The sequence below is a fragment of the Podarcis erhardii genome (genome assembly GCF_964252035.2).
Source record: "Podarcis erhardii genome assembly, chromosome: 11".
In the NCBI taxonomy this organism is placed as follows: domain Eukaryota; kingdom Metazoa; phylum Chordata; class Lepidosauria; order Squamata; family Lacertidae; genus Podarcis; species Podarcis erhardii.
Window position 1 is genome coordinate 41,459,502 of NC_138501.1, and position 21,300 is coordinate 41,480,801.

At 39.4% G+C, this 21,300-nt stretch overlaps 1 protein-coding gene across 3 annotated transcripts in view; it reads right to left on the reverse strand.

Annotated features, from left to right (window-relative positions):
* Nucleotides 1-21,300, reverse strand: part of NIPBL (NIPBL cohesin loading factor) — a 125,686-nt gene that overhangs the window by 27,105 nt on the left and 77,281 nt on the right. For all 3 annotated transcript variants that reach the window (XM_081881314.1, XM_081881316.1, XM_081881315.1), the window contains 9 exons: nucleotides 14,602-16,110; nucleotides 11,574-11,756; nucleotides 9,269-9,472; nucleotides 8,384-8,455; nucleotides 8,189-8,278; nucleotides 6,820-6,923; nucleotides 6,085-6,171; nucleotides 1,614-1,845; nucleotides 11-162 (listed from right to left, as the gene is read on the reverse strand). In XM_081881314.1, coding sequence (XP_081737440.1) covers nucleotides 11-162; nucleotides 1,614-1,845; nucleotides 6,085-6,171; nucleotides 6,820-6,923; nucleotides 8,189-8,278; nucleotides 8,384-8,455; nucleotides 9,269-9,472; nucleotides 11,574-11,756; nucleotides 14,602-16,110 — 2,633 coding nt within the window. The remainder of the gene's footprint in view (nucleotides 1-10; nucleotides 163-1,613; nucleotides 1,846-6,084; nucleotides 6,172-6,819; nucleotides 6,924-8,188; nucleotides 8,279-8,383; nucleotides 8,456-9,268; nucleotides 9,473-11,573; nucleotides 11,757-14,601; nucleotides 16,111-21,300) is intronic.

Consider the following 21,300-nt stretch of genomic DNA (forward strand, 5'->3'; position numbering starts at 1 on the left):
TCAAACTTACCTGAAGAATAGTGGTGTCAGTAAGAAGCTGTATCTCCAACAGTTCAGCCAAACTGCTAACAATATCACAAATTTTGTTATATAACATCACGATTACTCTTTGCTTATGGGTAGAACACTTGGCACGCTTTGCTTTTGAGCTTAATACACCACCTAGTAAATTTTAAAACAAGACACATTTTTTAGAAATTTAGCACAATGCAACCGTATTAGATATAAAGCTGCTCCTCACCAAGCTCATATATTTCTCTTATCTCCCAAGATGAAATACAGTGGTACCTCGGGTTACAAACACCTCAGGTTACAAACACTTCGGGTTACAAACTCTGCTAACCCAGAAGTAGTACCTTGGGTTAAGAACTTTGCCCCAGGATGAGAACAAAAATCACGTATCCGCAGTGCGAAGCCCCATTAGCTAAAGTGGTACCTCAGGTTAAGAACAGCTTCAGGTTAAGAATGGACCTCCGGAACAAATTAAGTTCGTAACCAGAGGTACCACTGTATAGTCAACCAAGTTGACTATAATAAATCACGTTGATTATATGTATTGTATGTATGAGAGGAGAGAGACCTTCTGAAGGGAACACTTAATGAAGCTTTTACACCATTAAGTATGCAAATTAAATTTACTCAAATCAATTATGACAGGGCACCAAATAATTTCAGACTATTCAGATCCCAACAGGATTTTCCCAGTCAACATTTTCAGGGAAAATGCAACTTATACTTTAAGTTGCAGCTGGCACAGATAGCAATGGGAACCCTCTAAAGCACAAGCCAATATTTTGAAAAATACAAGAAGAGCATAATGAAAAAGAAAAGAGACTGCTGTGATGTGCTTTGCATGGGTCTATCAACAGCTATATATTGATAGACCATCTAGCAGCTATCAATGTCTGCTAGCTGCAATGTCTACACAGTTGGAAGCAATAGGCTTCTCAGGACCAGTTGCTGGAAACCACAGGAGGAGATAGTGGTATTTTGTTCAGATTCTGCTTGTGAGCTTCCTATGGGCATCTGATTGGTAACTTTGAACACAGGATGCTGGACGAGATGAACCACTGGTCTGTTCCAGCAAGGCTATTCATATGTTCTTATGGGGCTGTCCTTTCAATTGCTCCAAAATGAGCTGCCAGGTAGTCAATCAAATTGTTTTACACTTTTCTGAGCTTCACTTGTTGCCAGTCTCAATTCAAGGTATTGATAGTGACCTTTAAAACTCCAAGCAATCTGGGACCAGAATATCAACAGTTCCCTTTTTTCCACTACACGACATATACTTGGCAGTATTAATTTATTTTAGCCTCCTCAGCCCTCTCAGATCTCTCTCTATATTTTTAAATTTGTTGTTGGCAGATACTCTGGGCACACCAGTGGTGGAACAGAAAGGCGGGATATCAATACTGTAAACAAAATATAGCTAAGTAAATTTGAGAAGGCTTACTTTACATTAGAGTGGTTGGGGAAACCCAGGCAGATGGGCGGGGTATAAAGAAGGAGGAGTAGGAGGAGGAAGGAGGAGGAGATGATGATTTTGGATCTGCCTGTATATTCTCTACAATAGTATGATTTCAAAAAGCAAGAAATATATCTGTTATACTAACCACCATGAGGGTCCAATCGGTAAACAGGATCATACTGAGGATAAAGTGTGTTCTGTAAGTGAAATTTAGTGTATTGAATAACTCTTTCTATTACATCTTCAATATATACAGCTTTGGGCATGTTGGGTGATGTCATAATGTTGATAGCTGTAAGACAGGCATCTGCAGATTTTGTGACTCTCTCCATGATCAAGTCTCTCCATAATCTTTCCTCATCTTCAGTGTCATTATTCTGCAGAAAAATTCAGAGTGCTAAGTTTAAAAGAAAACATTTTTAAAAAGCAATCAGAGAAAATAAATGTGAGCAAAGTTTACGCAGAAATAGTTAATATATCAATATGAAAAAGTTTAGTGATTACTCGTATTTTAAAACCTCCTAATAGCCAAATACAAACCAGGAATCTCTGTGATATATTGCACAATGCTACAATCTCAGAAAAACTCTTCCTGAAGTACAGTTGCCAACTTTTTCACCAGCTGTGCTCTTGCATCTAATCAGCCAGGGATTTTTTTCTGGTTAGTAACCGTCACCCAAAATGACCCTGCAGAATGACAACAGTGAGTGAGGCTCACACTGTTCATGGCAGTATTGGAGCCTTACTCAGTATTTCTTCATCCATTGAGATGAACTCTTATAGAGCATCATTTCTGATTTAAAAAAATCTGCTCTTTTCCATCTTCTGTTAACCAAGTAGGAAACCATGTCAGGAAGGAAGAAGCAACACAAAAACAGGGAAAAGTCACTCTGGAATAATAAATAATAATAATAATAATAATAATAATAATTTATTATTTGTACCCCGCCCATCTGGCTGGGTTTCCCCAGCCACTCTGGGCGGCTTCCAACAGAGATAAAAAATACACTAAAATGTCACATATTAAAAACTTCCCTGAACAGGGCTGCCTTCAGATGTCTTCTGAATGTCAGGTAGTTGTCCATCGCCTTGACATCCGATGGGAGGGCATTCCACAGGGCGGGCGCCACCACCGAGAAGGCCCTCTGCCTGGTTCCCTGCAACTTGGCCTCTCGCAGTGAGGGAACCGCCAGAAGGCCCTCGGAGCTGGACCTCAGTGTCCGGGCAGAACAATGGGGGAGGAGACGCTCCTTCAGATATACTGGACCGAGGCCATTTAGGGCTTTAAAGGTCAGCACCAACACTTTGAATTGTGCTCGGAAACGAACTGGGAGCCAATGTAGGTCTTTCAAGACCGGTGTTATATGGTCTCGGCGGCCGCTCCCAGTCACCAGTCTAGCTGCCGCATTCTGTATTAGTTGTAGTTTCCGGGTCACCTTCAAAGGTAGCCCCACGTAGAGCGCATTGCAGTAGTCCAAGCGGGAGATAACCAGAGCATGTACCACTCTGGCGAGACAGTCCGCAGGCAGATAGGGTCTCAGCCTACGTACCAGATGAGCTGGTAAACAGCTGCCCTGGATACAGATTTGACCTGTGCCTCCATGGACAGCTGTGAGTCCAAAATGACTCCCAGGCTGCGCACCTGGTCCTTCAGGGGCACAGTTACCCCATTCAGGACCAGGGAATCCTCCACACCTGCCCGCCTCCTGTCCCCCAAAAACAGTACTTCTGTCTTGTCAGGATTCAACCTCAATCTGTTAGCCGCCATCCATCCTCCAACCGCTTCCAGACACTCACACAGGACCTTTACCGCCTTCACTGGTTCTGATTTAAAAGAGAGGTAGAGCTGGGTATCATCTGCATACTGATGAACACCCAGCCCAAACCTCCTGATGATCCCTCCCAGCGGCTGCATGTAGATGTTGAAAAGCATGGGGGAGAGGACAGAACCCTGAGGCACCCCACAAGTGAGCGGCCAGGGGTCTGAACACTCATCCCCCACCACCACTTTCTGAACACGGCCCAGGAGGAAGGAGCGGAACCACTGTATGACAGTGCCCCCAGCTCCCAGCCCCTCAAGACGGTCCAGAAGGATGTCATGGTCGATGGTATCAAACGCCGCTGAGAGATCCAGCAGAACTAGGAAACAGCTCTCACCTTTGTCCCTAGCCCGCCGGAGATCATCAACCAGTGCGACCAAGGCAGTTTCAGTCCCATGATGAGGCCTGAATCCCGACTGGAAGGGATCCAAATGGTCCGCTTCTTCCAGGCGTGCCTGGAGTTGTTCAGCAACCACTCGCTCAATCACCTTGCCCAAGAATGGGAGGTTTGAGACTGGGCGATAATTGGCCATCGTGGCCGCATCTAAAGATGGTTTTTTAAGAAGCGGTTTAATAACCGCCTCTTTCAGCGGGTCTGGGAAGGCTCCCTCACGGAGGGAAGCATTCACCACCCCACGAAGCCCATCGCCCAGTCCTTCCCGGCTAGCTTTTATAAGCCAGGATGGGCAAGGATCCAGGAGACAGGTGGTTGGCTTCACTCGTCCAAGCAGCCTGTCCACATCCTCGGAGGTAACAGATTGAAATTGATCCCACACAACTTGACCAGACAGGACTCTAGCACTCTCCCGCCCCGGCCCTGCTCCCACGGTGGAGTCTACTTCTTCCCGAATCTGAGCGATTTTATCTGCAAAAAAATTTGCAAATTCATTGCAGGAGAACATGTGGCCCGTACTGGGCCCCGATGTTACAGGTGGTTCCGCTAAATTGCGAACCACCTGAAAGAGTCTCCTGCTGCTGTTTTCTGCAGATGCAATAGAGGCGGTGAAGAAAGTCTTCTTCGCCGTCGCTATCGCCACTTGGTAGGCTCGACGTTGAGCTCTAACCCGTGTCCGGTCAGATTCAGAATGAGTTATCCGCCACCGGCGCTCTAGCCGTCTCAACGATTGTTTCATTGCCCTCAGATCCGTGGAAAACCACGGGGCTCTCCGGGCTTCATGCAATCGGAGAGGGCGCTTCGGAGCCAAACAGTCAATAGCCCTGGTTAACTCCTGTTCCAACTAAGGAATCTGAATTTCCAATGCAAGAGCATTCAGCTATTTCCAGTAACAGGAAAGTAAGAGCATTAACTCTCTCTCAAAGTGGAAGGTAAACAAGTCACTCTAAAGTCTAATTCTGTGGAATTTAGCATAATGTGGATAAGGCATTATATAGAGGTCACAGCACTTTGCTACAGTATTCCTTTAGGCCAGGGGTTGTCAACCTGGTCACTACTGCCCACAAGTGGGCGTTTCAGGATTCTAGGTGGGCGGTAGGGGGTTCTATGGCACAAGCTGAATCCTCCTTCCATTGAGCACTGGTGGGTGGTAAGGAAATTTTACCATCAAGAAAGATGCATTAGTGGCCGGTAGGTATAAAAAGGCTGACTACCCCTGCTCTAGGCAAACCAACAGAAAGAGAAAAAATAGAATGTAGATCTTGACCCAAGTCAGTCACAGAAGTCAGTTACAATAATGGAAAAAGGCCTTTGAGAACAAAAAAACCATGCAGACATATCACTGATTGAGAAATATAGAGCAATATGCATGTATGTAAATTGTCCATCCCAAGCCTTCAGGTGAGTTTACATTTCAAAATAAAAATTGGACACTAGAGGGCAGGCATGTGCCAACTCTAGGCTTGAGAGGACCAAAATTCCTGTTTTCCACAGATGTATGTTTAGTGTCAAATTCAAGAAAGGTAGCCACAGTCTTCTGCTAGAGTAAATACAAATAGCTTTGGTTAGCGTCTGTGATTCCCTCAGTGTGTGCATTGCTAAGTGAGCGAAAGCCTTTTGCACTGCAGCCACCAACATTAAGAAGGAAGAGTAGAAGAGGTCAGGGAGAAGTAAATGGAATGGAGGGGGCAGGGAGAAGGAAACAGATTTGAGGCAGAAAAAAGTAACAAAATGTGATGCACAGAAGCCTAGGTAATGGGAAGAGAAAGTTGGTGGGGGAAGTAATACATCGGGTACAGAGGGAATACAGAAAAGTATACAGACTGCAGAGAAAACAGAAAGGTAACAAATGGGATACAAAGGTATTTGGAAATGGGAGCAGAAAGTGGGGAGGCTAGAGAGGAGAATGAAGTTCTATGGTGGTATAAAGAAAGAGAAAAGTCTCTACTTGGAGAGAGATAATAAACAGCAGTATGGGTCATGGAGAAAAGAAAGGTCAAAAAATTAGCTAAAGAGAACACTGGCTAGTTAAAATTATAACATGATGCTTGTCTTCAGTTAACGTATCAGTGATGTCCTGTTGATAAAATATAAACAAATCCTTTGTGGTTATTTGAGTTGTGCATAACTAGACTAGTGGAACCTCTATTTCAATTTAAAGAGGCTCTCTGTAGAAATGACTTCCTAGTAAGTTACTTAGACTAGATATTATTTTCTCTATGTGACATTCTCAGCTGAGGTTGGTAGCAATGTCACAGTATACTCCATGCCATCTGAACCAACCTTTTTGGATTCCTCAAGTGCAGTCTCCAGTTCAGAAGGAGAGCTGGAAAGGCTATTTCTAGCCTCTCAATTAATGTATAAAATAAATACAATGACACTAGCATCATTTAGCAACTTACATGGTTAAGAAGAGTAGAAAGCTTTGAACCATCTTGAATGTTCTTCTCCAATATGTTCAGGACTTTCACTGTTTTTTCTGTTGAAAGCTAAAAACAGAACATTTTATCTGCCAATTATCCTTCATGGATATAATAATCTCTATGTCCACCATTTGGACTTATAAACAGAGTAGTGTCTTTCATCCTCAAATTGTGTATCCTTCCTTTCACTTGCCAATTAAAAAAGTAATGGCTCCAAATAAAATTGGAAGTAGATCCTAGTTCAGCTCAAGGTTAGGATTTGGAGGGCGGGGACTGTCTCCTAGTGCCCAGACAGAGCTCGGACTAGACTGCGGGCAACTCTCAAGTTACATTGGGATTACGTTCCAGATAGCGCCTAAAGCCAAAATAATGTATTGTAAAAACCCATGGGGTTCTTGAGTGGGTAGGCTTCCCAAACGGGTTTTTCCTGGATGCTCACCCCATTTTTGCCATCTTTTTAATTTATTTTAATTTCTTAATTTGCCAAGAGCATAAAGCTGAATGTGTATAAGTTGTGAGTTGCCAAAACAAATAATAAATGTCTCTACATTTAAATGACAGCACACACTTGTCTTTTACATTTCGTCCCAAATGCCCTGGAGATTAAAAGAGGTCTCAGGTAACATCTCTTCCAGATGAAAAATATTTGTTGAAGAATCCCTCTGTGAACAAAAATCTGCTGCATTCTTCATTTTTAAGGCAGCAATAACTTACCCTGTCCATAATGCCCATTGCCTTAATTTTAGCAGATTCACTGCCCAATTCACTAAGTTGATGCTTTCCCAATAAAAACTCCTGAGGAATTTCATCATCGTCTCCTAAAGAAGAAGAAATTGAAAGATTTCGTTTTTCTTTTCAATGCAGCAGCATGACAGAGCCATTTTAAAGATAGACATCAATATCTCAAGAAAGTTAGAGCTGCTGTTTTTATTTTATCTTTGTTCCTTATTTTTCCAGTCTTCCATTCACCTTAGTTGTGTATCAGTTTGCATTTTTTTAAAGTCCACTAATAATCTGTGTGCATTTTCATGTGCATTTCACCTAATATATACTTTTTGTATGCAATTTTTCCTAATATACGCATTTTTGTGCAGAGTCTCCCCAAATATATGCTTTTTAATAAGCATATTTTTGTTGCAGAAATGCATCACAGTTTGGGAGATGTGACTACGAAGAATGTGAGCCCAACTATTTTCTCCATCCCTCTCAACTACAGAAGTATAGGCTAGAAGATTGTCTCTCAAAACCTAGCTCAGAGTTTCTCAAACTGCTCCATAGATCAGCTCCATTCAATTGGTCCACTGAAACATTGCAGAAGAATTGAGAAGTTATGAACTTTAAATTTTTGTGATGACAGAAACTGAAGCTATTTTGAGCAGGGTTGAATTATCAAGCAGGCTAACAAGACCATAATCTAAGGTTCGTGATCCAGGGGGACCCCCTATGCCATTCCATGGTTTAATATGAATGAGCAGTGTGCTTCTGCATGCTGCTCAAAAGTCTTGGCTTTGATCCTTCTGTGTGACTTGAATGCTGGAAACAAATCATAAGCATTGGCATGTTGTCAAGCAAACCTTGGCTCACATTTTGTTTCCCCCCTGATGAAACACAAGTGGTACACAGGAAGATGACTTAGCTACTATTCATGGTTTATTTAGTGAGAAACAAACCACAAGCCTGGGTCTAGATGACACAACAAGCTGCTCCTGGTGCAGCCAAGAAAGCAGGAGGAGTGAAGTGGTGACTCCACCGGTACAATGCTCAATTGCATAAAACAATTAAGGTGTAAATGATGTTTAAACATAGCCAATGTCTGCAAGTACAGCAGTTAGAGATCCCTGGCAAAAGTTGGGTAAAAAAACCCCTGAATTTCAGAACAAAAGTCTAAGCAACACATTCCACCCTGTCTAAACAGGAATTTTTGTGCTGGTTGCAATGACTATTCTTTCTTGAATTCTCAAGCGGTGCCATGGGGAGGGGGAGTTTTAGGAAAATAATGTTCAAGTCCACTAAATCTGTCAGTCAAAAAAGGCCAATATATATAGCCATCTATGTATCATTGGATAGGAAAAGGGTTATTTACCAAACGCAGTATAATCCATGTCTTCCAAATTGTCCAAAATATTTTCTACTGAAGCGCTGAACCGCTTGAAGGTAGACGAATCCATCATTTCTAATAAAAATATGAAGTATAGTATATTTGAGCCATGATCAATTAATGGCAACTAACAATGGCAAAGACATTAAAGGTAGGAAACAACGGCGGCAGCAACCTTACCTTCTGGTGTTAGCTTTGGTTCATAAGCTTTCCTCTTCTTCTGTTTCTCTCTTTTCTTCATTTTTCTAGCCACTTAAAATACAAAATGGAACATTTCCACAAATGCTTTCTTATATGGTAATGCAAAGATTGTGTTCAGACATCACTATAATCATGGTTTATGGAGATGGGAATGAGCCCAGCCTCCTCCCTGGCTCATATGCTCTCCTCTCCTCCTGCTGCATGGCTGTGAGAGGAGACAGGAAACTTTTGCTTCCACTTTCAGTTACCTGAAGCTTAGCATTATGTCCAAACCCTAAACTGAAGTTAATCTTAATTATGGGTTGTTGAAATAAACCAGCTTCACAGCCAAGGTTAACAGCTTCCAAGCAAGCCAGGATCACAATCCAAATTCAAACCATGTTTGACTTCCAAATCCTGACTTTTTTCAAAGTCATTAACCATAGTTCCTGGTTCACATGAATGGAAAGCTATGGGCAATTGCAGCTTCCTGGTTTGTTTTGTTGCCTACATAAAAGGAGAAGTGACGCGGGGGCTATGTGTAAGTACATGCAGCTCATGTATTACTGTGGCTTATTAAGCCAAGATTTCATCGTGTGAATGCAGTAATTCTTAGGTTCAGGTAGATGTCACATTTAATCAATCTCAGAAACTTCCACACTCCTTCTTGGGGACATACTGAAGTAGAGGGGAATACAAGCCAGGGGAGACTAGGCTTCTTCCTGTCACTATAAAGTATGGTTTATCATGACATTCAATATGACCAATACAACTTTAAAACTATCTGTCAATAAGTCAGGTTTTTAAGAATACTTTTTTAAAAATTAAGCCTTAGAAAAAAATTATCACTAATGTGAGCAAGTTTAACAGTGGTGTGATAATTACCCTCACTGAGGCTAGGAGGGGGAGAATAATCATCTACATCTGAGTCTTCTGGACTACGATTGCGATATCGACTGCTACCAGAGCTCCTCCTTCCTTCATGATAGTGGCTACTCCTTTTATGTTCTCCAGAAGCTCGTCTGTCATGTTCTTCATATTGCCAAGCTTTATCATCCTCTCTATCCTTTTTATGCCTTTTCCGAGAAGCTAGAAATTAACACACTGTTATGAATGCAAAGTCCAGTTTAAAGAAACTCAACTTATCTTCCAGCTAGGAGCAATTCACAAGCATGTTTTCACTTCTTTCTTGGTGCAGTAGTAATCATGGAGGACAAACCGATAAAGCTCAAGTTGCTAAATTCTACTGAAAGTTTTCAAGCACAGTATTCAATATACAGAAACACAGAAGCCCATCCTTTCCTGTTTCTGCTCCCAAAAGCTTTTTCAACCTTTTATTTCTTGTCTAACGTATTGCTGTGCTTACCTGGGCTTCATCTCTCACCTTCGATTTTTAGGTCAAGATCTGTATAAACTATTATTATGGTTGATGTCTGACTTTCATTTGCTGTTTTCACTTCAGAAATTCCCACAGCTAAATATATAGGCTGAAGTGTGGGTTGTGTTTGTTTGTTTGTTTGTTTGTTTGTTTGTTTGTTTGTTTGAGTTAGTGCTAGTGGTAGGTTTTTTCTTTTAATTAAGCAGCAACATCCCAGATGTGCATGCAAAACTGACTTGTATGCCAGCCACTTCTTTGAAACCTTGATGCTGTTCCAGAATTCCTTTACTTACATTATTTCTCTTGCTCACTGAAACAAACATGTTCTCTCTTCTTTACCGTTTTCATCCCTGGCTCCAAATCTCATCAGGTGTTCAGTTTATATGTCTGATTCTCACTTTTCAGGCTCTCAAAAGTTGGCGGGGGCCCTTAAAAATATATATATTGATGTTCCTGCCTGGACTCTACATTAATCTGACCCTCTTCTTGATAGACCTAATGTCTCTTATTCCATCAAACTTCTGCAACCTTTCTTCTTTTGCCTCTCCCTTAATAAGAAAATTAGTATGTTCCAGAAAAGTTTCAAAATGTAAGTTTGAATTTCTCTCCTATGCCTTTTCTCCCTCTTACTCTTTATAAATTGCCTATTGGTTGAAATTAGTGTTCCTTGACTGGATAAAACTGTGTATCTCTAGCTTCAGTTACTGAAAGGTATACTTTTTAGCTAAAACTTAGATTTTCATTTCAAGACCAAGGACACCATTATATGTATTATTATTTTCCATTTTCCCCTAATTCTTTTAATTTTGTTTTGGAAATACAATTAAATTCCTAAACACTTTGTTTAGCGGCCTATTCATTTTATCTTCTTGTAAATAAAGCGTATCTGTAGCACCATGAAAGTAGTAGGACAGGAACCCAGAAGTAGGCATGTGCATGTTATTTTCCACTCCAAAATTTTTCAAACCCTTCTACTGAACCATAAAACCTTTCTTCTGATGTTTCTTTACATTTTGTTCACTTTTTGCTCAGTTTCTAGGAAGGGAAGGAAAACATAGTAAGCCATCTTTTTCAGCCCAACTAGTTCATTAAAGGTGATTAATTTTTCTATAAAACACAATTTCCTGAAGCACCACAGATGAGTTCTCAAAATAAATTTGTTTACTGTTTAAAGAAAAAGAGCCATGTATGATTTCCATGACTGTGTTTATCTCTGTATTGTAGTGAGTTCCTATTAAGTGACCTTTGTCTAAGTCAGGCATAGGCAAATTCAGCTCTCCAGATGTTTTGGGACTACAACTCTCATCATCCCAAGCTAACAGGACCAGTGGTCAGGGATGATGGGAATTGTAGTCCCAAAACATCTGGAGTGCTGAGTTTGCCTATGCCTTGTCTAAGTTATCTCCCCAAGAGTTGCCATACTACACCAGCATACCTCAACACAGCCTACTATAGTTTCCTCAATATGTCTACAGTACCCTACACAAGAAAACCATCCAGACTTGTGAAGGAGAGCCAGTGGCTAAATTCTGTCTCAGCTCCTATTTGCGTACTCAAAATGTGAGACTGCAGGTTACATAGCTGTTTCCTTACTATGCTGAATCAGGAAGTGATTTACTTCAGACACTGGGTTACTCAATGAAGACCACAGAATGCTGGGAGTGTGTACACCTACTTGGTACCCCCCCCCCCATGTGAACTACCCTGGCCTCATCCTTGCTCATCTGGCAGGACTGATTAGGAAGACACCACAAACCATTTTTAACACAATATATCACCATTATCAAAATGAGAAATCACCACTCTACTTACTTTCAAAAGCCACTTCACTGTCATTGTCATCATCAGAACTGATTTCAGCGTATTTTGGTTTTTCATTTACTGTGCTACGCTTACGTTTGTTCATTTTCACTCGTTCACAGAGAGGCATGGTAGATTCAATTTCTGCTAGGAGTTCTGGAGGTAATTCCTTTAACACTGACTGATCTATGCTACCTATCAATGAAGGGTACACTGTGAGTGAATAAGGTTCTAAACAAATTAATATTTGCATGTGTTGATTAGCACTTTCACCTGTCCTTTCACACGGTATCACAATATAGTTTCTAAAACTTAAAAAGTTATAGCAACTAGCAACACACAGCATTATCAGCAAAAAGACCTAATTCAAACTTTAAAGTACAAATTGTTAATTAAAATATCAAATCAATCAACAGCTCTTGTTTGCAAAAAATAAAACTTTAAAAGATCATCTTCCTCTCAGAAGCAGCCTACTTCAGCATGACTCTTCATAAGCACAATACACAATGTTTTATTTGCACCCATTCATTACCCATTTCATATTTGCATATATAAGCAGACTGTGCATGTAATCAGATGAAGGCAACTTTGAAAAGCTAGTTATGTTGACAAAATGGATATTCCCAACTTATAGCAGAGCAATTTTATGTGCATCTTTAGATACACTGGCATCATTTATAACAAGCATACTGTACAAACAAGTGGCAAATACATCAATACTATGGTTCAATTCAAGGACATGCCCCCTCCTGCCCTCAGCAAAGCCTTAACACAGTGAGCTATGTTGCAAGCAGCTGACAGTAACTGCTGAACACTGGGTGAAGGTGCCTCCCAGAAGTTTCTGCTCACAAAAGGTGCCTCTCTCCAACTTTTGGTGAGCCTCCCCGCCCCCATAAAAACTTTCTGGGAGTCACCTTCGAATGATGTGGGAAATGAAAAATTTCCTACAGAAAAAGAAAGCGTTGGAAAATTTTCTATTTCATATGTTCATTAAGAGCAATGAAAGAATGTCAAATACAAAGAAGGCATAAGGTAAGCTTGGCAGTTTCAAAGTTTTTAACTTTGTTTACTGAATACAAGCAAAGTAAGCATGCTAAATCAGATCATCCTCTCTAGTCTCTGCTCCTCTCCTGTACTATTTATCCACAGTGAGCTGCAACATAACCACTGTGAAAACAAGGATCTTTCTCCAGTTATGAGAAATGAGGCATTACCCTTCTCTAACAGAACAAATGACTGAGGTTGAGATAAAACTCACAGACACCTCTTCTCCCACTTTGACCACCTGATGCATACTTCCACCCTCTAGATTGTTCAGTTATCTAAAATGTTTAACACATCTGTCATGAAATCCGTTCATGTGCTCAAATTAAAGTCTCTGACCCAGATATTAGTTATAGATCAAGAACTATTTAAATAAACCAGTTTTACACTAACTATCGAAGTATGCTTGTTTTACAACTTAGTTACTATTGTCTCAGGCACATCTGTGAAAGGAAACAGTTCATTTTTCGAAGTGACAATGAAATAAATAAATAATCCCAACTGTAGGCCTTAAATGAGGACAATAATGACAACATTCACATATCACAGTGAGCCAGAAACCATGGTGTACCATGCACAAGTCCATTATACCTACTCTGCTCCTCCCTCCTTGTGCTGAGGAACAAAGCTTATCATGGACATGTGAATGTAGCCAAATTTTTTAATGCTAAAATGGGAGTTGTAGTTCCAGCATCAGTGACCATACAGTAATTGCTCTGTTTAAGTATAGATCAATATTTTGCAACCAAACATAGATTGAAAGCTAGCCACTCTTCTACATTCAGCTAATGTTTACAGAAATAAAGACATATAATACATTGATGCCTTCATATATATATTTTTGAAATTTACATTAATTATAGTTACACATGTGTGTGCAATATAATAGTATCATGTTGAGCAAAAACCTTTAAAGGAAAGGATACTAATAACTGAGAAAGGACTACCATGTGTAGAAATGGGTAAATTAGCTACAACCTGGACAAGAACAGAAAGGCAAAACAAGCTGAACATGGTTAACTAGGTGTACATGGCTGATCATCTGCTTATACTGTACAATATCTACAAAAACAAATTAAGTTCCACTTTTTAGGTTGATATGCAGAATTAAACAGTTAGCACTAAATCTTCATCTGAGGCTCTTCTTTGTGTGCTTCTGTCAACTGAGCTTCATTCAGCAGGTGGCTACAAGTGAAAGAATCTTCTTGATAGTGGCATACTTCCTCCTCAAAGAATTCCAGCTGGCACTTACTGCAATGCCTTCTCAGCACCAAATACCATTTCATTTTCACAAACCTACTAAATCATGATTTTTTTCCTCTTTGTTTTCTTTTATCTGTTTTGATCCAAGTATACTTTGTTGATAAAGTATTAAATAGGGAAATGATTATGTAATCATTATTTCCCGAAATCTAGGCAGATTGGTGACTTCTGTGAAATTCCAACTTTAGGACAAGCCTACACCTGGCATTTTTAGAGCCATGTTTGTTTCATTTTACCAAGCTAATATTGGTCATACTCAGTGTAGACCCACTGAAATTAAAAGACATGACTAATTTAGACCCATTAAAAATCCACATTGGTTATACTTAGCTAGATAAAACATAGTATTGTATTTTACTATTTTTCTGAAAAATGCAGCAGGTTACCATCAAAGATGAAAGCTAGAAACCCTAAGAAATAACGCCCAAGTAAATATATAATAAACTCGATTCCACAGATAGGCTGAAATAAAAACATGTACTTTTCCTGTGGGGTAGAAAATCAACACCTACAATACTTTTATCTTTGTTAAACAACCTTTTTGGATAATCAAGCTATGTAAGTACAATCTAATACAAAACAATCCCTAATATGTTTACACAAACTGATTTAGGAAAGTCATGGCTCGCAACAACAGCAACAACAAGAAGAAAAACCCTCTCTACCAAAATTAAAATTTAGAATAAAACACACCACGATACTAAACATAATGGATAAAAACTTGAAAACTTACCTTTGTTTGATCTGGATGACTTGTTCTTGTTAGGTTTAAAACAAGAGCTTCTAGATTTGTCTTCTCTATCCTTAATAATTTTTTGTACATCATCCAAAGAAAGCTTCTGCAGAACAACAACTGGTTTAGCTCCTTTAGTTAGATCCTCCACAAGCCCAATCTTCTCAACTTTGTCCTTCGGTTCACCCTTAATTTCTGATTTCCTTGCTTCGTGCATGACATTACCATCTTTATCACGTTTGATTTTTGGAATGATAAAGTGTTTCAAAGCCCCTGATCTTCCCCCCAACAAATAACTGGGAAATTCCGCTTTATTGTCTGTGTGTGCTTTGTTACTATCCATTTTGCTCTTATTACCATCTGTCCTTCGTTCATCTTTACTGTTGTGTGATTTAAAACCCGGTCTATCTGGCCTTAATTTACCAATATCACTTTTACTTTCTTGTTTAATACGAGGGCTGTCAGGTCTTGGTCTCTGATCCCCAGATGACAGCCTATCCCGGGACTCACCAGACTCATGCCTGTGTTTTCTGTCTAGTTTTTCAGGTTTTGTGTTATCAGATTTAATGATATATTTAGAGTCATGCTCGCCCTTACTCGAAGACCTCAAATACTCAGGTCTTCTCAGCTTGGATGAATCTCCTCTGTGTCTTTCTGATTCACCCCTGTCCTCAGATTTTTGTTTAAGGTTATCATGATCCCGTCTTAGAGAGTCAGAAACTGAACGTCCATCTGTCCTCTGTTTTAATGCATCAGGCCTTTCAGATTTCACTCTGGAAGGATCAGATTTCATGTCCATTTTATATTTAGATATATCAGGCTTCTTTTCTGAAGATGATTTACCAGAATCCCGCCTGTTTTCATGTCTGTGTTTGGGGGTTTCTGGCCTGCCTTCATTCTTCTGCTTTGGGGTTTCTGGCCTGCCTTCATTTTTCTGTTTTGGAGTATCTGGCCTCACTTCATTTTTCTGTTTTGGAGTCTCAGGTCGTTGCCTTATTTCCTGTTTGCCATTATTCTGCTTGCTCTCGTTTGGTTTCACATCCACCTGTCTACTCTCATGTTTGCTCTCATGTTTAATTTCTGCCTGCTTGCTTTCAGTGTGTTTAGTTTCTATCCGTTTACTCTCATTTTGCTGCACTTCTGCTTGTTTGTTTTCATTGTGTTGTATTTCCACCTTTACACCTTCGGAATCTGACTTTTTCCTAGGGATGTCAGGGTGGTTTTCAGATTTTAGTTTAAGTACTCCAATAACATCCTCTTGAGGAACAAAAACAGAACCATCATTACACTGCTTTATCTCTTCAGGCTTTTTGATGATGTCAGCGTCCTGAGTAGCAGTCGCCTGAGAGTCCGCCCGTCCTGCTTGTTGTAGATCAATACTAACCATCAAGGCTGGCCTCGACCCATTTCCTGCAGAACCTGTCTCCTGAGAAGCTGGCTTATTTCCTCCAGTAGCACCTCCAGCCTCCTGTGGATAGGAATCTTGTTTTCGTTTCTTCAAAGGCTTATCTGCAAATCAAAGAAAGAATAAATTAAAAATCTTCATTTTAGTGAATATATCAAGGAAATGAAACATATGCATTTTTGTATGTTCATTGACTATGCCACATAAGTGGACTGCTGTAGAAAACAATATAACTTAAAATGAATTATGGAAAGCTACTGAGATTTAAAAACAAAACAGTCACACTAAATTATGTTTGAACCATCTACAGCAAGATAGAACCAACTATACCAGCAAGAACAGGAAATAATTAAATTTCATTCAACATTCATTACATAAATATTCTTTGAGGAATAAATATGATTCTGAATTACATCTGTAACCTGAAGCATCTGTAACCTGAGGTACCACTGTATTCTGTCTAAAAGATTTGTGGTTAGCAATGAGCTTTTACAAAATTCCTGACATCCACCAGGGGGAGCCCTGAGCTCTGCTGCCTGCCAATGCAAGAACTGCTAGGCAATGCTTATTTCCAAATGTATCAGTGGGAAATGATAGGATTTGATTCCCTCCTCCCCCACCCCCTTGCACGGGGTTGAGCTAAGACTTCACCTGTTCTGGTGGTTACTTTCATTTTCTATTTTAGTTCTGTGGCTGCTTATTCCTAAACCAACAGCCCACAATTTGGGGCAACAAAAGGGAAGTAAACAAACAACCAACTGTAGTAGCACCAAAGGGGGAGAGGAGGAAGCAAAGTAAAAATAAAAACAAAAACATCACCAATTCAAAAATATACAATAGGAAAAGCACCAGACCAAGAAAAGGCAAGTACTCAACAGAGAGCAAGGAGACTCAATCATCACCAACTGCAGGCAGGAAAAGTCAGTCTGGTGTGAGGGATCACTCCTCCCACTGGAGAGGAGGCAAAAGGCTTCAGTGAACCTGCCTGTTCCTTCCAGTAAGCAGTGCCATCTCTATGAGGAACACCATCCATCATTCTCTAGTAAACCCTCCCCTGCCCCCAAAGTGAGGAACTTAAAAAACTAAAGGTAGCTAAACTAGGTCTCTTTAGTCCTGGCCACTGCAGCAGTGGTGGAAAAGGTGGAGGAAAACCCAATTTCTGAAAGACAGGTACCATAGTACTATAAAAGTGAAGGTGGAAAAAAAATCATTGCACAGAGAAATCCTGCCTCCTACTTGACTGAGCATAGAGCACGCCAGTGTCTGGGTGATTGGATAGTGCCAAAGAAAGAAATTACTAGTATTCAACAGTCACAAAGTTCATTAATAAATCTATAGCTCTTGTGCAGATTTTTAGGACTACAGAAATTATAGTCCAGCAATCAGAACTCAGACCATCAGCCATGTCTTGTGGTCAGCATGACAACCCACCTATTTTTACAGTCCTCAGGAGAACGAGTTTTGCCAAGGCAGAGTGGCTTAGGGAATCAGAAGGTAAACAGACATTATACACCTGTACACGTAAAACCTCATTATTTTTGTTCTCCTGGCATGCATTTGTTTGTATCCCTAATTACAACAATTTTAGTTGAACCAAAATTTCTCAAAAGCCTTTTTTTCTGAAAGAACTTGCGAGATTTCACCCAGAAAAATATGTCACTTTGAAAATTTTATCTGAATGCTCTCCACCATTTTTTGTGGTGAACACTTTTTCCTTCTACAATGCCTTGGAATGGTGTTAGGTCCAGGCAATGTTAAGAATGCAAAATGGTGGCCAGGCTGCCAACAGTTTCTTGCAACAGCAGTGGGGGAATTAATGAGAAAAACAAGCTATACTACTGCTTTATAAGTTCTTACATAGGTTGTATCAGTATCCGTTAGCTACACTGATTAGTGAGCTCTGATCCACAAGTACTATATTTACCTGTATTGATATTCTAAAAAAAACTACTTGGTATGTATTCCTTATTCCTTATTTAATATGCAGGTTGCTCAGTATTATTTTTGTTGTCATTCACTGTAAGTAATGTCTTTAATTTCATTATCAGCTTACGAAGTGTCTAGTTCAAAACAGTTGATCCAATACTGTACTGCTTATTTGCTTATTGCTGTTGAATTCGTTACGTTGGAGCACCCACCACAATACTTCTTGGGCATTGAAAGGCATCCTGCCTGCATCATGGTGTTCCTCACCAGTAACTCTTTACAGTAACTGTTTGGTTATGAACCGATATATATTATTTGGATATTACTTGGAAATTGTAAACTCTGGATGACATTCTACTACCAATTATAATATATTTATCACATTCATTAGCAACATGTTGTGGTTGTGTTTCATTAGATATAACTACATTTATAATGGCAACCCTAATCCAATTTCTCCTCTCTCCAGAAAGATGATGAAATGCTTATTCCCCCTTTCCCATCCCCAATTTCTCTGTCCATAAATAGGGTTGAGAATTACAATAGATCATTTGCATACAACTAGTTTAGATTACAAAACTACCAATAGTGGACATAAAACTGTCTTTTAAAAAATATGCATTAAATCCATCTCCTGATAAGAAAAAGAGTGAGACACTAATAGAAGGAAATAGTTAATAGTTAAACAATTACCTCTGAAGGATGTAATCAGATTCTTTGACTTTTCATTGAATCAAAGATCAAAGTGACTCAAATCAGATCATATATAATCCTAGGAAATGAGATCCTTGAAGTTCAATATTTAAAGATGGCAAACACACCACAGAAAACAGCACAACATAAAACATGGCCACTTCCTTTTTGTTCACTTATAGGCATGTGCATACTAGAATGAAATTAAGAGAAGTCTTATAATCTCTAGAAATTTCTTAATTTGTGGAATTTTGGATAGAATTTCCTACATACAACAGAAAACTGGAAGAAGCTTAAAACAGTGATGATGCAACTCTCTGGCTTTGTGTGTGAAAGGTGTGTGGAGACTTCAACACACACTCGGTGGATCGAACCATTCAAAAAGGTTGTGGACATATGTAGCTTTTCAGTTGTTTTAAATCAGATCTACATTTCCGTAAGTCAAACCAATTTCTTCTCCTTTCATTGGATAAGGAATCTCAGCACAGGCTTGGAACTATGTTATTATGCATGCATTTTTACACATACTGACTCACGGTCCATCAATGCCCACCTAAAACTTTGCTCATTATTATTTGCTCATTATTTGCTCGAATTATGTTGCCTAGCCCACTATCTCCAGGATCTATTCAATCATTACGGACCCCTGGATTTACCTCACTAAAACAACAACAACCAGCCCTCCAATTTGAGATCATCCAGAATCTCAACTTATCGTATGTTCTGTAATTTATGAATCAGATTTTATATATTATCCATTCCTTGAGCCACATAATTAATAGAAGCTGCACTGACTCATGCAGAATGTTGATGGATAGTCAAACAATTTGATGTTGATCTGTGTATTTTTACTCAGGAAATGAATTTTCAATTAACAGTATCAAACTTACAGTGGTATCTTCCAGTTCATTTTTCTCAAGCTCTCACTAGTAGACAATGTGGCAAGGCTAAAAGTTGCTATGATACAGATATAAATCAGATCTCCTGGGCTACTAGATCTTTTAAGTATATCTAACTGGGCACAAGATTTGTTCTGACTGTTAAGCTTTCCTCAACATACCTTGAAAAGCGCAACCCACACATTAGAGTAGCATTTTTAGTTTACATATCCCAAATATCTGGGAATGGGTTGGGGGAAGGGGAAAGCAGAATGTTTTTTTTTAAAAAAAAATGTTTATAAAAAAGCAAAAAAAAGGTAAATATGGATTTGTAATGATTAGGAAGCCGATTTCAGGACACCTTTATATTGTGTCACTAACATTAAGATGTAACACACATTTCTGAACCAGCTGTAAGAATACATAAGTGAGAATGATCTGATAAATTTAGTAAAAGTATTAGATTTAAAAGAGAAAAAAGAAACACTGGATTTGTATACAAGTAATGCCAATCAACACTTTGAAACATAATTATGCTAAACCATTAAAACAGATTAAAGCTTCATTAAAGGGAAAATGAATTTTAGACTTTGTATCACACACTTGGTGTATTCTGACAGCTGAAATAGTGACCTGGTATGGTACGGGCTTCCATTACTGAAATATAGCTCTACTGTTGTAGTAAATTATGCAGGACATGGCATTCTTATCTATGGCACAACAGTGATTGCATCAGATTATTAGGGAAAGGCACTCCCAAACTTTTCATGTTGGTGACACACTTTTTAGACATGCATAATTTTGCAACACAGTAAATCAGTTTTGTTAACAAATTGGAGGTTAAACTAACCACTTTCCAGCCCCGGTAGGAGCACGGAGAGCATTCACGAGACACACCACAGCCAATATGCTGACGTGTCACAACACACAGTTTGAAAAGTTCTGCTCTACCTGCTACCTATCCTTCCCATAGCACCATCTATTTAACATCTTCTCAATCTCACAGGGTATGGAAAGCATTCCTGTTACTATAGCATCTGACACCTCTCTCCCACATCTGCAGCAGCTGCAAGGCATGTGTGCATTGCACCCATTGTCCAAGCTCTAGGTTTAACCCAGAAGAGGGAAACATTCCTCCATTGTCCATACTGGCAAAGACACAACAAACAAGGGCAATTCCCATGGTCTTATCAGGTGCTATAAAATTTACTGAGAGCTATCATTTCAAAGAAAAAAAGAGGCAGCATGTATGCTGATTGGACTATTTCACTGGACCAATGGAGCTAAAACAATATGTCATCTACACTGATTTCAGAAGAACTAATGTAAGTGTTTGTATTTACAAACCACGGTATCACTGATACCTCCTAGATATTTCAGATTTAGAAAACTGGTGGTGATGTATGTTAACAATGCTCTGCCAAATTACTTAAGATATCCAATTTTAATGAATTATGGATAAAACGTAACAACTGAAATTGCAGGCAACTCTTTGTCAATGGACCCTTAGACGGCTCTATGCTATTTGAAGATATCCCTGTTTGCAACTAGAACTGGTGATTAACTTATTGGTGTCAGCCCAAATATGTATCACAAGCTATTGGAAAAAAGAATTTCAAAGGTATAAGCTAGCGTTCAGACAACTTTTAAAATAAAGAAGGAGCCCTTTTCCTATGTCTTTTACTAGTATTGACTATCCAACAATTCAGTAGATTTGGTTGTCTTTCCATTTCTCCATGAAGCAAATGTTGAGGAAATGCTGCCAAAATGATTTAACAATGAAATGTAAGTAGGCTA